The sequence below is a fragment of the Tupaia chinensis genome, unplaced genomic scaffold (assembly GCF_000334495.1).
Source record: "Tupaia chinensis unplaced genomic scaffold, TupChi_1.0 Scaffold000411_1, whole genome shotgun sequence".
Lineage (NCBI taxonomy): Eukaryota > Metazoa > Chordata > Mammalia > Scandentia > Tupaiidae > Tupaia > Tupaia belangeri.
The window spans coordinates 201240-222152 of NW_006159916.1; the positions used below are offsets into that span (position 1 = coordinate 201240).

General features: G+C 50.7%; 1 protein-coding gene across 3 annotated transcripts; it reads right to left on the reverse strand.

Annotated features, from left to right (window-relative positions):
• Nucleotides 1–1041: 1041 nt before the first annotated feature.
• WFDC2 (WAP four-disulfide core domain 2) lies at nucleotides 1042–7096 on the reverse strand. 3 transcript variants are annotated; one of them, XR_003550386.1, is made up of 5 exons: nucleotides 6963–7096; nucleotides 6489–6641; nucleotides 4208–4360; nucleotides 3184–3439; nucleotides 1042–1200 (listed from the first exon to the last, which is right to left on the reverse strand). XR_003550386.1 is itself a non-coding variant. In XM_027774189.1 (4 exons), exons 1-3 carry the CDS (start codon nucleotides 7000–7002, stop codon nucleotides 4209–4211), a joined length of 345 nt encoding a protein of 114 aa, XP_027629990.1. In that variant the 5' UTR covers nucleotides 7003–7091; the 3' UTR covers nucleotides 1042–1200; nucleotide 4208. The 3 variants fall into 3 exon arrangements, 2 of the variants coding, with proteins under 2 accessions (XP_027629990.1, XP_027629991.1); XM_027774189.1 differs by lacking the exon at nucleotides 3184–3439 and having other exon boundaries at nucleotides 6963–7091; XM_027774190.1 differs by lacking the exons at nucleotides 1042–1200; nucleotides 3184–3439 and adding an exon at nucleotides 1284–1296 and having other exon boundaries at nucleotides 6963–7095.
• Between the last annotated feature and the right edge of the window lie 13817 nt (nucleotides 7097–20913).

The window sequence follows — 20913 nt, forward strand, 5'->3', positions numbered from 1 at the left end:
GCTGCTCTATTTGTGCTCCTTTTTATATCTCTAATCAAACATTTTTCTATTGTGAATCAATAAAAAGGAAGACTGTTTTCACTACATAATCTTTTTATGATCTCCCAAATTTTGAACCACAAGACTACAATTAAAATCAGTAACAATGGTGACCAGCAGGTGGCATGATGGTTAGGGCACTGGGCACTCCCACATGGCTGACCCCGGTTCTGAGTCCTGGACCTCATGCCTATTTCTCTCTCTCGTCTCTCTCTGTTCAAATTAAAATAAATAAATGAGTAAATAAAATTAAATAAATAATTCTTTAAAACAAAACAAAACAACAAAAAAATAGTAATAATGGTGGCCAGCAGGTAGCATGGTGATTACGACACTGGACTCCCACATGGCTGACCACAGTTCGAGTTTCAAACCCGGAAGCTTGAAAATCTTGCCGGGCAAGTGTGTTTGTGTGCCCAGAACCCCTAGGGAAGAATGGAGGAGAAGGAAATTTCTCCAGGGCATGATTTCTACCTTCCCTCTCTCTGTGTCTCTATCTCCAGTGAGACACACTAGGCACACGCTCCCTATAGCAAAAGCAAAACAAAACCAAAACAGTAACAGCCGAAGATCCTGGCTTTGCCATCTGGTTTTTTCTGCGTGGCTTCAGTCAAGTTACCTTGTGGAGCCCCGCTCTATTATGTGGGACAGTTATAACTGTGAGGGTGGCTCTGTGGGGTAAAGAGTTCGCACGAGGTCTCCCAGCGCTGCGTCTGTCACACAGTGCAGCTGCCGCTGCTAGCAGAACCCCCAGCAACAAATCAGAGTGACTTAGGAAGCATCTCTCACCTCTCTGAGCCTGTTTCTCACCCGCCTGGGCCACCTCGGGGTTGGTGCGAGGCTTCATGGGGAAAGCACTAATACACGCGACAAGCTCTGCATTCGTGTTCATTGTTTCAGAGTGGATCCCTTCCTGGACTGTGTGCCCCCCACCCCCGCCCACACACTCCAATCCAAGTCAGGGAGACAGAGGATGTTAGGAATGATGCCATGGACCCACCGTGCTGAAAGCAGTCGCTTTATTGGTTGGAAAAGGAGACGCTGTGGTTGGCCCAGGAGGGAATGTAGAGGCCAGAAAGAGGGGTGCAGCTGGGCTGGAGCCAGATGCAGGGCCAGGCAGAACGGTCCCCTACCGGCTCCTCGGGCTGGTGGTGGCTGAGGCTGGAGGAAAGAAATCCCAATAATACCATCAACAACAATATCCATCATACTAGACAAGAATACCTCCAGGGCTAGCAGTTGGCCTGGTGGTTAAGGCTGCTGGAACCCATGTGAGCAACAGCATGGTTTGAGTCCTGAATCCAGTGGCCTGAAAAACATACCAGGCACACGTGTGTGTGTGTGTGTGTGTGTGTGCCCAAAATTCCAAAAGGAGAATGATAAAGGGATTGTGGCATGGCCATTGCCCCTGGTGAGTGCTTTTTTACTTTTCCTCTCTCTCTGGTGAGAGCACAGGCCCTATAACAAATTAAAACAAAAACTAAAAATAATACCTGCAGCTTAGGCCCCAGACTAACTCCCCCTACCACAACCTTCCCTCTGCTCTCCCCCATAGCAAAGCTTTGCCTCCTTAGGGCTCTGCTTGTATTTCTCTGCACATCTAGACTCATCTCTTCTGCATCACACTGCCCCCAGGACACACCTGGGTATGTTATGGTCCCACCTATCACTGTGGCCTTCCTGAAGGGCTACAGTCATTTATCTCCCTAAGAATCCCTCCACCACCAGAAAGTTCTATCATGTTTTCATTCCTTAGGTTAAGCTGGGATTAACTGATCAAGTGGGTCTTATTTATCATTTATCCTCATTTTATAGGCAAAATCATTGTGGCTCAGGGAGATGAAGAGGCAAGTTAAGTGTCAGAGTTAACTCTGAATCTGGGTCTTCCTGACAGCTTAGCCCAGCAGGTACTCAGTGCTCAAGGAGGCAAGAGATGGTTGACCTCGTGGGAGAGCACTGGGCCTGGGGGACCGTGGTTCCAAGCCCTCTTCCTCTCTGGTTTCAGTTTCCTTGTCTATACTCTGTTGGGTCCGTAAGTGATTTTCGGGTTCTCGTGCAGAGACCTTGCAAAAGGTGGCACAGGACAGCAATGGGGTTTCACCGAAGGGCACTTCCGAGTCCTTGTCCTGTTCCCTCCGCCTGCAGCAGCGTCCTCACTGCACTTCACTGGGCCCCTTCCCTGCCTTCTACTGTCTTTTAGGACTGGCCTGGGTCACCCTCAGGGAAGCCATCCTCCCTGTCCCTGCTCCATCAACTCCCCACCCTGCTGGGTGACATTTCCTCCATTTCCGGCCACACATGGCACTGACCACAGGCACCGAGAGTGTCATCCATCCATCATCCTCAGCCACCCAACTTTGCAGAAGGGCGATGGTCACTTTTTTTGTGCCCCCTGTCCCAGCAGTGCGTGGTGCAGGACGGATGCTCTGTAAAGCTGTTGCTGTTGCCTTGTGTTGGTACTTTTACTTCCTTACACTTACTTTACAGCTTAATATTGTTTTCTTTTTAACTACATATGGGGGCGGGGAGACATCACAGTCTCCTTTCAATGCCACAGCCACAGAATTTAGCCCTGACCCGCCACAGAGTAAGTACTCGACACACTTCAAGCAAACTATGACGGACTAAACTGAAGTGACCTGACCTCAATCACGTTTGAACTGCCAAGCCAAGCTCTGCCTCTCAGCGATCTAACAAGCTTCCTACTGGGCCTGCAGGTGGCATGGTGGTTTAGGTGCTGGATTCCCACACAGCTAACCATGATTCAAGTCCCGGACTCAGCAGCTTGAAAATCCCCCCAAACTCCAAAGAGGAGAATAGAGGAGAAGAGATTATGGGGGTGATTTCTCACTTTCCCTCTCTGTCTCTCTCTGGTGAGTGCACTCACACTGTAGTAAAACCCCCCAAAAACAAACAAACAAAAATAACCCCAACCCTTCCAGTTCCTGTCCTCTCCCCCAGCACACTGCTCCTCCAGCCCTTGAGTTATTTAAGTGCCTGTTAAACACAGGAGAAAACCGTCTCTTTCCCACGTAGTGCAATCCATCAGTAACTACGGCCCCACCTACTTCAGCATAGATTCCAAACCTGGCCACTTCTCTGCCCTGCTTCCATCCTGGGTCCAGGTCACCTGTCGCCCCTCACCTGGTCTCTTGCAGGAGCCTCCCAGTGCCTCTCCCTACATCTGCCGCTCTGCAGCCTGCTCCCTACACAGCAGCCAGAGCGGTCCTCGACAGTGTTCGAGCAGGTCCCTTTCCAAGCGTGCAGCATCTCCAGGTCAAGACCAACATCCCTACAATGGTCCGTGAGGCCCCAGATGAGCCGTCCCGCTCCACCTGACTTTGTGCAGGCTCTTCTTAATTCTGCCCTTTGCTCACTGGGCTCAGCCTTCTGGCTCTTCCTGAAATGGACCAGGGATATTCCTGCTTCAGCACCTGCTGATCCGCTCTCCCACCACACTCTCCCCAGAGTTCCCATAGGTCCTTCCCTCATATTCATCGAGTCTTTGTCCAAAGTCCACGTTCTTGGTGCAGCCTCCACTGACTGTCCCATGCAACACCGCTCCTGTGCCCCCTTCCCTATCTCTTGGCCCCTCTCCCTGTCCTCCTTTTCTCATGGAACTTACCTCTCTCTACCATACTACAAAAGCTACTTGCCTTTACTTTGCTTGTTGTCCCCTAGCATATAAACTTCTTCAGAACCTTTATTTCTTTTTAAAATAATTTGCCAGGGAGGGCGCGTGCTCTCACCAGAGAGAGACAGAGGAGGGAGGAGGAGGGAGGGAACATCCCCTAATGGGGTGGGATTACCCCATAATCCCTTCTCCTCCATTTTTCGATCCTGTTGAGATTTTGGGTACACACACACACACACACATACACATACACACACAGCCCAACCACAGAAGGTCAGGTGGGATCCAGCCCCCTTAACAACCAGGCCACAGGGCAGTCCTGAGAGAGAAATTGTCTGCTTTGTTTGCTCATGGGGCACCCCCAGTACCTAGAGCAGTGCACAGTGCATGACGGATGCTCCGTGAATGTTCACTGGGTGAATGGAAGCAAGGAGGTGGACAGGGACAGGAGAGCAGTGTGCCCAGGCCTCCCTTTACACCTGCAGCAGGTACCCACACACCTGGCATCAATGCCCCTCCTTCCTCTCCCACTACCTCAGAAGGTGGGTGTGACGCAGGACACCTTCCCGCAGCCATTGAGGCAGCATTTCATCTGGCCAGGACACTCGCTGTCCGTGTGGCATTGGTCTATGCAGAGGCCAAGCTGGGGGTAGCTGATGTCTATCTTGGGACACGAACCTTGTTTTTCTGGATAGAAAAAAAGGAGAAAGGGGAGGCAGTGAGAAGGGAAGCAAGGGCATTAGCACAGTCCCCGTGCCCCTACCCTGGCTTCACCAACAGTAACTGCCTGCCTGAGTCGGTCTGGGGGGCAGGAAGACCACCTGCCAAGCGCCCCCCCCTCCCGCTCCCCAGGAGTTTTGGACTCCTAAGCTCTCAGTTTGAGTCTCAGCTCTGCCATTTTCTAATTTAGCGAGCTAGGGCCAGAAACGCCCGGAACCCCAGTGTCTTCAGGGTTCACATCAGATCGGGACTGCTGGCCTCACGGGGTTATGAGAACAGTAGAGGCAGACAACGTCTTCCTGAAATTCAAACTGCCCTGTAATGACTGTGAATCTTTACCGTGAGCACCCGGTCAGTGCCTACCACATGCCAGGCACCACGCCGAGCACTTGACCTGTCGTGGGTAGCTCACCTCACCCTCGCCATAATCCTAAAAGAGGAGGAGGCGTCCATAAATAGTTCTCTCATGAAAGGTGAGCAAACTGAGGCACTGATGAGCCGGGTAACTTGCCTAAGGGTAAACAGGCCTGAGGTGGGATTCGAACCCTGGGAAATCTGGCTCCAGAGTCTATGCACTAACCACTATGCACCAAACCTCTTAGAGAACTTGAAAGTGCAGAGCATGTATGAGGGGTTGCACACTCACAATCATCTCTTCACTCACCTCAATCACTCGGCACCACAGCCCCACTTACACACTCACTTATCCATGTACAGCCGAAACCATACACCCTTACACACACACGCACACACGCACATACACACGCACAGCTACCGCTGCAGAGTTCTGTCATGTGCAATGCTTTCTGTGGAAACTCAGTACATCCTCGGGGATATCTCTAACCCCGCCACATCACAGTTGAGGAAAATGAGGCAGAACTGGAAGTCCAACCTGCAGGGTCACTCCCTGGTTCAGGAAGCTGTTGGCTCTGTCCCTCTCCCTGCCTCAGTCTGTCCATCTGAGACAAGAGAACAAGCTCTTCATTCACCTGACAGGGGGCTCCTTCTTTGCCTCCTCCACCTGTCTCATCTGTCTGCCTCCTGCATTCTCTCCCAGTCTCCATCCATCCTTCTGGTCTCCCTCTGGTCCAGATTAGGGGCCTCCAGACCCAAAAATTGCCCTCAATGGGTGTGTCCTCTCCCTCCACCTCCCAGTTGATCACGTCTGGATTCCCAGACTTCTGCTGTCCTCTTTGGGAGAAATAATGAAAAGAAGTCTCGGGGCTGTATTCTGAATAAAGACCGTGATTACACTATCCCACTCTTCATCACCTCCATATCTGTGTCTCTAAACCTCAAGTTGTCTCTCTGGAAAATGAGGAGCTTGAGTTTCATGCTAAGACACTTTCTGCTCGGATCCGAGTCCCCAGCGTGCCTGGGATGGGACACCCAAACTTGCTGTCTCAACCCTCTGAGTGAAGGCAGTGCTTTAGAGTTGAGGAAGTGGGATCAGGTGCCGCGGGAGCGGGGGAGGCGGTCCTGACTTGGTTCAAATCAGTGGGTCAGTAAGCAGGGATTCACAAATGGAACTTTCTATGACTCCTGCAGCCACAGGAGGGCAGCCTGAGCCCTGGCAGGAAGCGCACTTCCACATCTTCAAGGTGAGCTGGGCGCTTTCCGAAATCCGGAATCCCTTTCTCCCGGAGGGAAGGCTCCTCGCTCTCAGTCCTTGTCCCTGGGCGGGGCGCCCCAGGAGAGGGACTCCGGGAGGGCCAGGCCTGCGGACCCAGCTCTGGGGCCAGCCCGGGTTTCCCCGCAGGCTCCAGCCGCTCGGGGACGAAAGTGCAGCCCCGGGCCCAGGCCGCCCGGAACAGTGTCCGGGTCCGTGCTTGCCGGAAGCCCGTCATGCCCCAGAGTCGAATCCAGCTGGAGGTGTGGGCACCTCCCACCCCGCCTCCTTCCCGGCTGCGCCTCAGCTACGCCTTAGTCTCCCTCCGGGCCCGAGTGGGAAAGCAGGGGCGGATCGGCCTTCACCCGCCTCGACTTTCCCGGGGTCCCTGGGCGCGGCGCCCCTCTTCCTGGACCCGCGGCGCTCCCGCCTCCTCGCAGCCAGCCCGGCCCCACCCCGTCCCCGCGCGGGTCGCGGTGGGGTTACCATTGGGCATCGTGCAGGCGGCGGAGCAGCCAGCCCGGCAGCACTTGAGGTTGTCGCGGCACTCGCTGTCCGAGGCGCACTCCTGCGTGCAGTTCACGTCCTCCGCCAGCTCCGGGCACGCCCCCACTTTTTCTGCTTCTTGGCCTGGGAGGGCTGGCAGAGGCGCAGTCGATTGGGCGAGCGGGTCCCAGAGGGATGTCCACTCCCCGCTCGCAGGACCCGAATCTCAAGTCCAGGGAATTCTGTTTCTGGCGCGCGGGCCACCCGTCAGGCCCCAGGGGCTCAGAGCCCTCCAGTTTCAGTGCTGGGGACCCGGCACAGCTGAGCGTCGGAAAGTCCCGGGTCTAGGCAGCCCCCCCCCCCCCCCCCCCAGCCAGTCCCCACCTGCAGCAGACCCTCGCGTCCCAAGTTCACCCTTCGGTGATCTCTGCCCCGCTCCGGCACCTTAGACCCACGCCCTATGCTCCAAGTCACCTTGTTTAAGTCCCAGGGGTCCCCACATTTTAGTCTTCATAGGTCTTCCCACTTCTGCTCCAGGAATCCCCAGTTCTTCATACCCTGGAGAGGCTGCGCCTCTGCCTAGCTCTGTCCCAGCGCGGGCGGCTCAGCCCCTCTGCGCTCAGCCTGTCCCCACCCTACGCACCTGTAGCCAGGGAGAGGCCCAGCAGCAGCAGGCCAAGGGGCGGGTCCGAGCAGGGGGACGGGGGTGGGGTTGGTTAGAGGGCTCAGCGGGCACCGCGGGCGGGCTGCCACCTCTGGCCGTTTCACAATCCCCCGGCATCAGGTGTCACTCTTGGCCCCGGTTGGAACCAGGAACCTAGGCAGCTTCCAGGCCGGAGCAGCCCGACCAGCTGCAGCCGGACCCTCGTCCGCTCCTTCCTCCCTTCTCCCTCCTCAGGCCGGAAGGGAAGTGAGAAGCTAGAACCCAGGTCTCACAGGGGCTCACCCCAAGACTCTGGGATCTCCCGGGAGTGCCCCAGTCGGGAGGTGGGGGGGGCGCGTGTGGGGGGGGGGGGGGGGGGGGGGGGTGTGATGCGGAAAGGGACAGAGCCCGCAGAGGGAGCAGTGGAGATTGCGGATGGGTTAGGTCAGCCAGATCAGAGTGCGGATCCTCCTAGCGGTTAGTCATAGAGGGCCGTGCAGATACGGAGCCCAAGGGTACAGAGAGCCGTCGTCCTTGCTAGGAGGTGAAGCCCTCGGACAAGCAGCGGTAAAGGTGAAAACCCACGAGCAGTCTCGGGCCATTCTGAGTGTGTTTCTCCCCTCTCATACCAGCACTGTACCAGGGCTGGCTGCGTGCCCGGCTCTGTGCCCCGTGTCTCATGAGATCTTCCCAGCAAACCTATGTGACTAGAAAGATCATGTAGGATCTTTAGCATCAGCTGTATGTGACAACGAACTGCACATTCAGAGGTTTAGACCCCCCACTCCCAATGACCCATGCAAAGCTGTACAAAGTTTGAACCAATAGGGCCAGCAGGTGATGTGGTGCTTAGGGAGCTGGACTCCCACGTGGCCGACTGTGGTTTGAGTCCCAGACCTGACAGCTTGCTCGCACATTTTCCTTCTGTCTGTCTTTCTCTGGTGAGTGCACATGCCCTAAAGCAAATAAATAATAACAATTAATACAATACAATTAAACAAGTGATTTAATAAAAAACACGGTTTTGAACCAGGTTTCTTTCTCTCCAAACCCTTGCTTTTCCCATTCTATCATAAATATTCATTAGGTGCCTAGCACATGACACAAACGGGGATCAAGACACTTAGTGTTGAGAAAAGAATCCGGAGAAAAGAATCCGAGGGAGTCCTCTGGCACTGGTCTTGGGGTGACTCCCACCCTCCACCACTTCCCACTGAAGGGACTTCGAATGAATCACCTCCCTGATGCGAGCTACCGTTTGCCATCAATAAAAATGATGATAATATGTGGCTTCCGAGAGAACTTGAATGTGACCATGTTTCTAAAACAGAACTGTGTCCTCATTGAGGGTAGGTCTGCACTGGTTGACAAAGAACCCCCCAGGCTGGCACATTCTAGGTCCTGGATGCACGACAGGGAGTGAGAGCTGGCAGATGACCTGCATCTCCTGTTCCTAAGGTCAGCCGCACTACACTAAGTTTTAGAATCCAGGGTGGTAAGTGCCCAGTTACCCAGGGAGTCAGACAGGAAGTGCTTTCAAGCATTCCTCCACCTCTGGCGAGCTGTTTCTCCAAGCCCTAGGAGGCTATGAGCCCTGGAGGCTAGAGGGTGTCCTGGACAGTGGCCGCTGGGATGACAGGTGAGAGGGCTTGAGGATGTGAGTACATCCTGCTCCTGTCCCCACAGACGGATGCTCATGAAGAACGCTGAGAAAGCCTCTCCCAGCTCCCCTTGCCCGGCCGTGGACTGGACACATGCCGTTGTTGGGAGGGGCTGTTTACTCTGAGCTCAGAGAACAGTCAACAGCAGCAGAAAGGCAGGAGCTTGGAGGGGACATGGCCCTGAGCAGACTCCCGAAACTCAGTGTAGGGCACGCAGAGGACACTTTGGTGAGTAGCCAGTTTTAGCCTGTGGACTCAACTGGCTACTGCATGTTCAGCCCCAGGCACCGCTGCCCACAGCTTTCTCCAGTGACTTATCCAGCTCCCCTGGCCAGGAAACTGCCTGGCCTTGCCCCTCCCAGGTCCTCCTGGGCTTCCCCGCTGATTAGCTCTCTCTTACGGGAATGCGGATTAGCATGAGGCAGAGGGAGTGGGGTGGGGTGGGGTAGGGTGTAAGGCATCAGATATTTTGCCTTGGTGGCCTGGCTCTGTGCTCGGTAAGGTCATATGTTTTCTCTTCTATGTATCGATAACTTAAAAGGGCAGAGGTATCAGAACCAAATGCATCCCGACCCGAGTCAGGGGTTGGCCGCTTCCTGGCTGTGTGCCACAGGGCAGCACTCGGCTTTTTAGACCGAGTCTTCTTCTCCATATGATGGGTTTCGTACTGTCTTGCAGGATTATTGTAAGGTTTAAAGGGGAAAGCATAAACCAGGAGATACCAGTCTAGCTAGGACAAATATATTATTAGCCCACATAGTACATTTTAAAGTTTTTGTTTTATTTACTTCTTTTTTTTTGGGAGATTTATTTTATTTTATTTTATTTTGCTATAGGGTTCTTGTATTTGCCAGAGAGACAGAGAGAGACAGAGACACAGAAAGCGAGAAATCACCCCCCAGGGGGGGATGGTCACGCTGCAATCCCTTCTCCTCCATTCTTTTCTCGGAATCTTGGACAAACACTCACACATGCCCAGTGTGAGTTTAAGCCACTGGGTTCGGGACTCAAACTATGGTCTACAGCACAGGAGTCTAGCGGCGACGTAGCCATTACACCATCTGCTGGTCCCCCTATTTTATTTACTTCTTTTTAAGAGAGATTTTGCTATAGAGTGTGTGTGCTCGCTGGACAGACAGAGAGATAGAAAGTGAGAAATCACTCTCCCCGGGGAGATTGGACACGCTGCAATCCCTTCTCCTCCATACTCCTCTTGGGATCTTGGGCACGCATGCACACGCACCCGGCGTGACTTTTAAGTCACCAGGTCGAGGACTTGAACCACGCGGGAGTCCAGCAATGTTACCATTATGCCATCTGTTGGTCCCATTTTATAGTTTCTAATTATTAGTTGCCAAGATTTGAGAGTGGGAAAATTTACATAAAAATAAATCTCTAACTGCTCTTAGAAAAAGTAAGAGACCTGGAAACAGCCTTGCAATCTCACCGAACAGCCATACACTAGAACGGGGGTTTCAAAACGGAATGTGCCTCAGAATGAAGGAGAGGGCTTGTTAAATCACAGACCTTGGGATCCCCACCCTGAGTTTGGATTCAATAGGTCTCGGGTGGGACCCAGAATCGGGATTCTAACAGGGTTCCAGGTGATGCTGATGATTCTGATCAAGGGATCACACCTTGAGAGCTGCTCTAGTAGAGCTGCTCTCTTTCTATGAAGAAGGCATTCCCTCCAGTTTCCCATAGTCCCCACTATTCCTTATTGTCTCACATATTCCCTCCTCCCATCCCCTTCACTTCTATACTCCCCAGGGCCCTGAATGCACTAAAATGTGTGACCCCTGCTGTGGACACATAGTGAGTATTCAGGGAAAGGTGGCTTATACTTATATAACGATCCTGTTACAGGTAAACAAATTGAGATTCCGCTAGGCAAAGTGACTTGCTGGAGGAAACAGGCAGTAAGTCAGAAGGAAGACACTTACTAACATCTTCTGTTCGTGTGGTTCCAGTTATTTCAATATTTTACACACACACAAATCTTCCTGAGGCTCACATACATGATGATGCATCCCAAAACTTGGACGGGACTTGAGAGTGTGAAGTCATATTCGTCAAGGGAGATAAGAAAGGAAAGAAGGAAAGGTTTCTATGGGAGGTGATGTCGGTCAGCGTAGACATGCCTGCTTTAAACTGACTGCCAATGGGTAACAGTGAAGATTTCAGAAATTCCCAGGAACCACCAGGTGTCTTTAGCCACACACTGAGGCGTTGTCCTGGACTATTGAACCCAGTCAAACTTCCTTTCGCACTCCATGGAAACCTCGCTCTCTGGGTTTATTGGCTATTTCATTTCATCACCTCACATAAAGCACCCTGACCTTGCTTTGCAGAAACGCCTCTTTCTCCATCCAGGACAAGTGGGGGTTTGGGGCACTGTCAGTCAAAGTGCCTGTCTCACCCCCAAACAGTGGCCAGTCAGGCGCTTTTCCTGGAATTTTAATTTTGAGCCATGAATAACGAAACACCTGAAGAGGTGTGACGTTAATTCAGAGGTACCCTGGGAAGATCTCCTTTTCGCCTCATGTGCCATCCTTTGTAAGCTTTCTTTGGGCCTTCCCTTTATTTCCTGAACTAAACAAGTCGGTTAGCATTATTGATTGCAAGCAGTAGGATCCAACTCTAGCTAACTTAAGGTACTACATTTTTTTCTTTTTTAACTTATGAATAAGTACCTCCATGTGTGAGAAAGAGAGAGCCAGAGAGACCCTCCACGGGGCCTGGTTATGCTGCACTCACTCTCATTCAGTCTGCCAGCCTGCCAACACTCTGATCACATGCGTGCTGCACTCACTCTCATTCAGTCTGCCAGCCAGGCAACACTCTGAGCACATGCACACACAAACCCAGCATGATTTCAGGCCCACTGGGCTGGAGATTCGAACCCCACTCAGCATGTGGCTTCCAGCTCTGCACCACAGACGGTGGGCCTAAAGGTATGATTAGGAAGGGAAAATGAATGCCCACTATATCCCCGCACCAGGTTTACAAATTCCTTCTCTGCTTAGAATAGCCAGAGTTGGTTTCTGTTGGTAGCAACCCAAGAGAGCTGATGCCTTATACCAGGGTCACCACCACGTTCCTCATGTCTAAACCCAGTGGCCTCTTCTCAGCCCTTATCCTCTAGCAACTCACAGGTACGAGAGACATTCATGCACTAGTCCCAACAAAATCCTTTGTACAATTTAATTTCTTACATGGTCTCATATCAAAAAACTATGGAAAGCAGAGCTTCTCTTCTTGAAGTGCCTTGAGTTCTCTCTTTAGATCTCTAGGGCCTTGGAGACCACAGCTTTAGAGTCCAAGTCTTGAGTTCAAACCCTCACTCCTGTCATTACTGGCTATGAGACCTTGGAGAAGGGATTAAACCTCTGGGCCTACGCTTGTTTGACTCTCGTACAGGAGTAAATCTGTCCTGAGGGTTAGCGAAGATGTACGCCAGTGCTCCGCGTGGTGGCCGGGAAGTGGCGATATGCATGACTGTGTGATGAGGTCACGCCGCTCTCCTTCAGAGTCTCCTGCCTCAGTACCTGTTATGTCCACCCCAGGACGGGGGTCATTCTGCTGCCTTTGCCCTAAGAAGGTATCAAGCGACATCCACAGGCCCTTTCCTCCGCCGGGCCTGTTTCTTCCTATGTAAAATAGGACGGCGCCTTCCCTGTGGGAATTCGGAAGGGTTGTTTGTGATTATGAAGTAAAGCACTGTCAATGTGCCTGGCACATGGTAGGGCCTCAGTCCATGCCAGTTCCCACCTCCAATCCCTCTCCCCAGTCTGTGACGTTAAGTCTCTCTTTCGCTTCTTCATCTCCCTCTTTCACCCTTCATCGTCGGCTTTGTTCCTTGCCTGGGACGGAGCTTTCTGCTCGGGCGTCCCCTCTGCTCAGACCCAGTACCTTCAGCGGTCACACCGTATGTTCTGCACCTTCTCCTAGGGCAGGAGGGTCACAAGCTCAGCACTGCCGTTGGCGCTTCCTCTCCCTCCCTGTCCTGGGTTCTAGGCCCAACTATCCTTCAGAACGCCTTCCACATCGATCTATCTTCATGCCTGTGGCCTCCTCTCAGTGCAGGCTCTTGTTCCCTCGAGCCTGGGTGACCACAGGTACCCATATCCTTCTTAACTCCACGTGGATGTCCAACAAACACCTAAGCACAGCTCCAAAATCCAATTCTCGATTCTTGGCATCTCCTTAACCTGCTCCTCCATTCCAGGAAATGGCAACTCCATTCTCCCAGGTGTTCAGGCCAAAAGTATCATCTTCACTCCTCTCTTTCTCTCCTCACCCATGGCGATCTATGGGCACGCTGTGTTGGCTCTGGCTTCAGAGATGCAGAATCCACTTATAGCTTCCACACTCCCCTTCTGATCCAAGTGTGGTCATGTGGTCCCCCTCCCCATCCAGTCCACCCCTCCTCCGCCATGCAGCCAGAAGGATCCTTCGCCCTGTGGCAGGCTCTCTCTGCTCTCACGGGCTGTGGCTCCCACCTCGTTTGCAGTAACAGCTGAAGGCGTACACTGGCCTGCAAAGTCTCATCCAACTGACCTCTGCACCTTGAACCTCAGCAGCTGCCTTTCCCCCCTCACAGCCTGTTCTGCTAAACTGGCTGCCTTGCTCCTCCGGAATCTCCCAGCACATCCCTGCCTCAGAGCTTTTGCACATGCTGCATCAAATGCTTCTGCTGCCTCACCCCTAAAATTTGCTCTGGCTCACTCCTTCACCTCCTTGTTCAAATAGGCTCTTCTCAGTGAAGCCTTTTTGACCATCCAATGTAAAACGACAGCCTCCTCCATTCACTTTCTATATTTCTTTCCTAAGCTGTTTTTTCCCTGTGGCTCTTAGCAGCATCTAGATATTGACTTGCCTGTTTATCTGGCTGTAGTTCATTGTAGAATAAAAGGTCCGTGACAACAAGGGGTGTGTGTTGTCCTGTGTTGTTCATGGCAGTATCCAGGTCCTGAAAAAGAGCACAGAGAAGGCTCTCAGTGTCTGCAAAGAATAAGTGAACTGGGGCCAGTAGGTGGCATGGTGGTTAGGGTGCTGCATTTCTACACAGTTGACCATGGTTCAAGTCCCAGACCTAGCAGTTTGATTTCTCATTCTCTCTTTCTTTCTGTGTGTATCTCTCTCTGGTGAGCACACATGACCTATAGCAAATTAAAAATAATAATAATATGGGACCAGCAGATGGCCTAATGGTACGTTGCTGGACTCCCATGTAGTTGACAGTGGCTTAAACTCATGTGGGGTGCATGTGCGTGTGTGCCCAAGATCCTGCTGAGAGGAGAATGGAGGAGAAGGAACTGCACCGTGGCCATCCCCGCTGGAGAGAAAGTGATTTCTCGCTTTCTGTCTCTCTGTCTCTCTGGTGAGCACATGTGCCCTATAGCACAAACCTCTCTAAATAAATTAATTAATTTAATTAAATTAATAACTCTTAAAAGAAAATAAAAGAATAAGTGAACTGTTTTTCGTGGATACCATTGCAGGAGTCCTCTTACTGCAGTGCTCTCCTGCTCTTATTCCGAGTCTGCTGTCCCCAGGGCGGCAAGAGGTTGCTGTCATAGTAAGTCACTTTCTGCTCAGATCTTCCAGTAGCTGCTCAACACATGGTGGAATTAAATTTCAAGGTCTAACCTCAGCCCACAAACCCCACTTAATCTGGCGTTTGACAACCCCTCCAACCTTGCTTCCTAGTTCTCTTCCCTGTACTCACTCCCTCCAGCCCTGTGTGCCTCCACACCCTTCCTGGGCATCCCAAGCATTGTCTCACACAGGACCTTTGTACTTGCTGTTCCCTCTGCCTGGAATTCTCTTTCGTCAGAGAACCATTGGCCTTACCTCCTCATTTTATTCAGGCCTCTGTCGAAGTGTCATTGTCTCAAGAGGCTTTCTCTGACTGTTGTATGTACAATGTCACTATCTGCTTTCACCACTCCGCTTGTCTTCCTCTGAGCCCTTGCTTCCCGCTGCGTGTTGCCTCTTCGTGAATTTAGTGTGGGTTGGCTCTCTCTCCCTTCTAGAATCTTAGCTCCACATCCACAGGAATGTTCCTTAGTTCCCTGCTGTTTCCCTAAGACTGGATTGTGGCAGGTGCGTCCTGGTGGTAAGCATGTGATAAATATTTGTTGAGTGAGTGATGGAACAGCTCATTCTATGAATAACTCCCCTTTTCCCCAAGATCCCACTCAATTTTACACGGGTTCTCTCTTTATCCTCAGAACAGCTCTTCCAGGTGGCCTTCTCACTGGCTTTGCCATGGTGAGGAAGCGGATCAGAGAGGTTACACCCTTGCCCAGTTGTGTGGCCTCAAAGTGGCAGAGGTAGGATGCACACTGAATTCTGTGTCTACATGATTTTTTGAAGACATGCTGATTCCAGCCCCAAGCCAAGGAATCTTCCTAGAATAGTGCACTCTCCTCATTCACTCATTGACGGTGAACTTGACTGGCTCTCCGCTGCCTGCAAGATCAAGGCTGAGCTCCTTAGCCTGCCTCATGGGCCAAGCCCAACTTTAATTTCCAGCCACATACCCTGCTCTGCACTACACAGACCTTCCCTTCCCTGGGCTCACTGTCCATCAAACATTACTTGACCAACTCCCCCCACCACACACACCAGAGCAATCATCCCAGCAGCCCCCGGTGGCCAGTCCGTACATCCTTACAGTCAGATTGCCCCAGAAAGTGTAGGAAAGATCTGTTTTAGAGCAGAATTTGCAAGATGCAGCAGTTGAGTTCTATTTCTTTATTATCTAACCCTCAGGATTAGTATTTAGAAAGGTAAAACAGTTTCAACCTATGTGCTGGAGCTTTTCTTTTTTTTATAATTCTTTGCTTTTTTTCCTTTTTCTTCTTCTACTATTTTTTTTTTTTAATAACCAGAGGGCACATGCACTCACCAGAGAAAAACAGAGAGAGGGAGAGCACCCTTCAATGGGACATGGTCGCATTGAAATTCCTTCTCTATTTCTCTATCCTTCTGGGGTTTTGAGCATGAACACACACATCTCCACTGTGTTTTTCAAGCTGCCAGGGCTGGGATTCAAGCCTCAGTCAACTATGTGGGATCTGGCTCCCTTAACCACTAAGCTATGGGGCTGGTTCTCTGGGCATTTTCGTTTGCACAAGATATTTTCTTCATTTAATGTATTCCTTAAATGAATTTTTATTGTGTTCTGTGACACATCTGACACTGTTGCAGTGTAGCAGGTTATTTTACTTAAAGGTTCGCACAGTATTTCCCACCCCAGAGTCCTTCTGTAATCTGACCTAGCCACTCCCCCACCAAGAGGTAGCGTTTACTAGAGCTTATGTCCTTACGTGCGTTTACTTTTTCGCGTGTGTATTTGGGTATGTCTGATTAGTACAGTGCAGCAGCAGAAGCAACATTGTGCCAGGTCTGGGGGTCTATAGCCCTAACTGGCCTGGCAACTCCTATTTCCTGCATCCTGGTACACTTACTTTGGGAGCATCCTCTTTTAGAACCCAGCTCCACCCTGTGAGATGCCCAAGGGTCATGCCTAAGCCCTATAGGTACTCCCATTGACAGCCCAGCTGAGCTCCCAGCCATCAGCAAACAGCAGCTGCTTGTCTTACGAGGGGCCATCCTGGACATCTTCTTCTTCTTTTTTTTTTTTTTTGGAGAGGTTTATGCTATAGGGTGCGTGTGCTCGCCAGACAGACAGTGAGAAATCACCCCCCAGGGAGATGGCCACGCCACAATCCCTTCTCCTCTGTTCTCCTCTCAGGATCTTGGGCACGCACACACACGCGCCCGGCATGAGTTTTAAGCCACTGGGTCCGGGATGTGAACTGTGGTCGACTACATGGAAGTCCAGCGACATAGCCATTATGCTAACTGCTGGTCCCATGGACTTCTAACCATCAAGGCTGTAGATAGCAGACCCAGCCACCACCTGACTGCAAGCACACAAGAGAATCCAGGTAAGAAACATCCAGCTGATGCAGGTCAGCCCACAGGACCATGAGAGCTAACACACGTCGCTTTTTTTTTTTTTTTAAAGAGAGATTTTTGCTATAGGGTGCATGTGCTTGCCAGAGAGACAGAAAACAAGAAATCACCCTCCAGGGAGGAAGAGCATACTTCAATCCCTTCTCTTCCAGTCTCCTCTTGGGATTTTGGGCACACATGCACGTGCTGCTGAATTCGGGACTCGCACCGTGGTCAACCATGTGAGAGTCCAACAACATAACCATTACACCATCTGCTGGTCCCAGCATACTGTCATTTTAAGCTACTACGTTTTGGGCTGTGATTGCATAGCAATAGATAATTAGAACGGTGACAAGTCAGATAAATAAAATATTAGCTTGTCAGGAAAGTCATGATGCATTTTTTCCATGAAAAGATGTATCTCTACTTCCCAGTGACCCAATATTTAAGAATTGACATGCGAAGGGCTGTCTGCCTGCTGTCAACAGTTATCTTCCTGTTGTTGATATTCCGCACCCCATACTGCCCTGCCCTGTTGGGCTAAAGGAAGTCACATGTTTGTCAGATTTTGCCCCCAAGACATGAGAGAGAGAACATGATGCCGGTCATTTGCACATCTTCAGATGATTAACATCCCGATAGGGCTGGCTTTGCTATGCCTTTTCCTCCTCCCCTATTCTCTTTGCATGTCATTTCCTCTTCCCCCATTTTCTGCCCTTTAAAAGAATAAACCTGAGGCCAGTTCCAGGTCACAATTTCTTCATCAGAGAAGCTGGGCCCACCTGATCCTCACTTTTCTGCACATGTGTGTCTTTGTGTGTTTGTTATTGCGTCTTTTTTTTTTTTTTTGCTATAGTGTACTTGTGCTTGCCAGAAAGACAGAAAGAGACAGAGACAGAAAGTGAGAAATCATCCCCCAGGGAGGATGGCCACGCCACAATCCCTTTTCCTCCGTTCTCCTCGTTGGATCTTGGGCATGCATGCACATGAGCCTGGCATGAGTTTAAGTCACCGGGTCCGGGACTCGAACCGCGGTTGACTGCATGGGAGTCCAGCGACATAACCATTATGCCAACAGCTGGTCCCTGTTACTGTGTCTATTTCTAATCCACAGCTTTCTCCACTCAAAAAAATGTGTTCATGCCGAGCAGGTCCCAGCACCGAGGGCTGTGGGGACAAATGAGAGTGTAAGTCCAAGGCCCTGAGGCAGGAACAAGCTTGATGATTGCCAAGAACAGTGGAAAACCAGGGCAGCTGCAGCGGAGTGAAAGTCAGAAGAGATGAAATGAACGAGCTGGGCAGGAGGGAGATTATGTAAGACCCTGAAGGCTATGCCAAGCCACAAGGGGTGTCTTCTACATGCAATGGGAAGTCATGGGCCAGTTTCATCCGGAGGCTGGGGTACACAATCATCTGATGTGTGATTTTCTGAAACTCATTCTGGCTGCTCTGAAGAACAGAATACGAGAAGGCAGCTGTGGATACTGGAATCGTAGCAAGGGGATTTTTACATGCTCATCTTAGGGTAATGTTCAGGGTCATGTTTCCTTTTTAGTTAAGCAAAAGATCATAGATTACTTGGTACTGGCTAGTACATCACATCTGAAGACAGGTCTGATTTCTCAGGGTTACTACCCTAAGATAACATCACAGGGAGGGGCTGTGTGGTTACTGATTCATCTGTCAGCTTGATGCCAGGCCTGGTTTTCTGGTTCTTTCTGGTATAGAACGATGGGGGCTCTACCTAGTGTACCATAAAAGCCATTTTCATGCCAAAGGAGAGTATGCGATCTCCCACCCCAAGGCCCAGAGTGGTGTGGCAGTTTTTAAACATGACCACAAATTTTTGAACACTCCTATTAAGAAGTGGGAGTCTATGCCCCCTTTCCTTGAATCTGGGAAGGTTTGTGATTGCTTCCACCAATAGAAGTAATGCGATGTGACTTCCAAAGCTAAAAGATCATATAGTTTCTACCCTTTTCCCTGGAACACTTGCCTACAAAACCATCGATATGCTGGAACCCTGACCTGCCATAGAAGAAGTCAGAGTATACCGAGGCCACCATGTTGTAAGGAAGCCCAAGGTACATGGGGAGGCTACATGTAGGCATTCTGGCTAACAATCCCAGCTGAACCCAGTCTTCAGTCATGCCAGCTCAAGTGCCAGATATACGTGAATGAAGAAGACACCAGATCATTCCTGCCCCAAGGCATCGAGTGACCCCAGGCTGTTTGAGTCTTCCCAGTTGAGGCCCAAGCATCAGGGAGCAGAGAAAAAAACACACCTACTGTTCCCTGTCTAAAATTCTGGCCTGTAGAATCCATGAGATTTAGAATGGTGTGCTATGCAGCAAGCAGTACCCAGAGCAGGTGGCAAATGTCAGTAGGGTTTTTTGTTGAACCTGCGAGTGGACGTTATAGAATTAGAACAGGCGCTCAGCAAATGAAGTTCACTCACAGAGTCATTCTGCAACAGAAGTGAAGAACAACCATCCTGTGAGCAGTTCCATTATTTGCTAAACTGCCCTTATCCCCACCCTATAAGAACAGTTATCGGCCTGAGATTTGGAGTCAGGAAGACCTGGTTTGAGTCCCAACTCCACCACTTGCTAGCTCTGTGACAATGAAAAAGTGAGGTAACCTCTGTTTCGTCATTTCTAATGTGTCGATGCTATTTCTATCCTCATAGGGTCAACATAGGTTAAGAGAGAACTTTTCATAATTGTTAGAGGGTCAGAGGGAGAGGGAGGAAGCACTCCTCATGCCGCAATCCCTTCTCCTTCGTTTCTCCATGCTGCTGGCTTTGGGGGCACACAGGCCTGGTGTGTTTTTCAAGGCAACAGGGCTGAGCTGCGAACTGTGGTCAGCCACGTGGGATCTGGCTGTCGAACTGGTGCAGAGAGAGGATTTATTTATTATTTATTCAGTCAGGCAATCAAGATGGTGCTTGGGGCTCTGTCTGTATCTGTGGTCAAAATCATGTCCCAGCCTCCTTCTACCTGTCCCTGCCTCATCCCAGAGTGTTCCAATGATATCACCCACCTTCATGTTCTCATAGCCTCAGGTCCAGACCTAGGGCATGGTGCACCCACTTCCTGCCAGTTCCAAATGCCGGAAAATACTTTCTCCTTGTCTCGTTAAGGTCAGGTGTACTAGGTTCTCCACAGAGGAGAGAGACCTTAGCAGACACTCTCAGATACCTACTCAACAGCTCACCCTTTTTCTTCCTCACTAACAAAGAAAGTTCAATATTGTGTGTGACAACAAATGCTTTGCTAAAAATACAGTCGCAGCCCCCCAGCTAAGAATAGTCGTGACACATTCTAACCAATGGCATAGGCTGATGATGAACCTGATTCTCAAATAGAAAGGTAAGGACTCAAATAAAGGAAGTATCTAAACTGAGAAAGCAGACATGATTCAGCCTGGAAACACAGCAGCCATCCTGTGAACATGAGGAGACCAGCATGAAGACAAAGGCCTTCATGAGCTGGAAAAGCCCCTGGTGGCATCGGTGAGAAGTGTGCCAGATGGAAATTGCCAACCCAGACTGCTGCTAGCATAAGACAGTTAGACCCTTTATTTAACCTGGTGTCAAATTTTCTCTTATTCACAGCCAAACACGAAGTTGTACACAGGCTGTATTTGTTTCCTGTGGCTGTGGCAAGAAGAACAGCATAGACTGGGGGCTTGAACAATAGGGTTGTATTCTTTCATAGTTCTGGGTGTCTGAAGTTCATGACCAAGCCGTCAGCAGGCTTGGTTCCTTCTGAGGACTGTGAGGAAACACTGTCCCGTGTCCCTCCCCTTAGCGTCTGCAGTTCCCTAGCATTCCTGAACTGGCTTTAGCATGCAGGATCGTCACCCCAGTCTGCCTGCATCTTCACGTGGCATTCTTCCTGTGTCTGTCTCCAAACTTCTTCTTTTTATAAAGGCACAGTCATGTTGACTTAGAGCCAAGCTGTGACCTCATTTTAACTTGGTGACTTCTGTCAGGCCTTATCTCCAAATCAGGTCACATGCTGAGGGGCTGGACTCCAATGTATGACTTTAAAGGGGGATGCAGTTCAACTCACAGCAGAGGCCATTGCACTGTTTCTGATTCCACAGGTCCTGGACTACTGCCTGGAGTTTGGTTTTTGTTTTTGTT

Bases quoted from the DNA above. Each gene is read 5' to 3' on its own strand.
- WFDC2 (XM_027774189.1), bottom strand. From the start codon at position 7,002: ATGAAGACTAAAATGTGGGGACCCCTGGGACTTAAACAAG. The intron at 6,642-6,962 runs GTGACTTGGAGC...CGCCTCTGCCAG, and splicing joins ACCCCTGGGACTTAAACAAG to CCCTCCCAGGCCAAGAAGCA. The intron at 4,361-6,488 runs GTAACCCCACCG...TTTTCTATCCAG, and splicing joins CGCCTGCACGATGCCCAATG to AAAAACAAGGTTCGTGTCCC.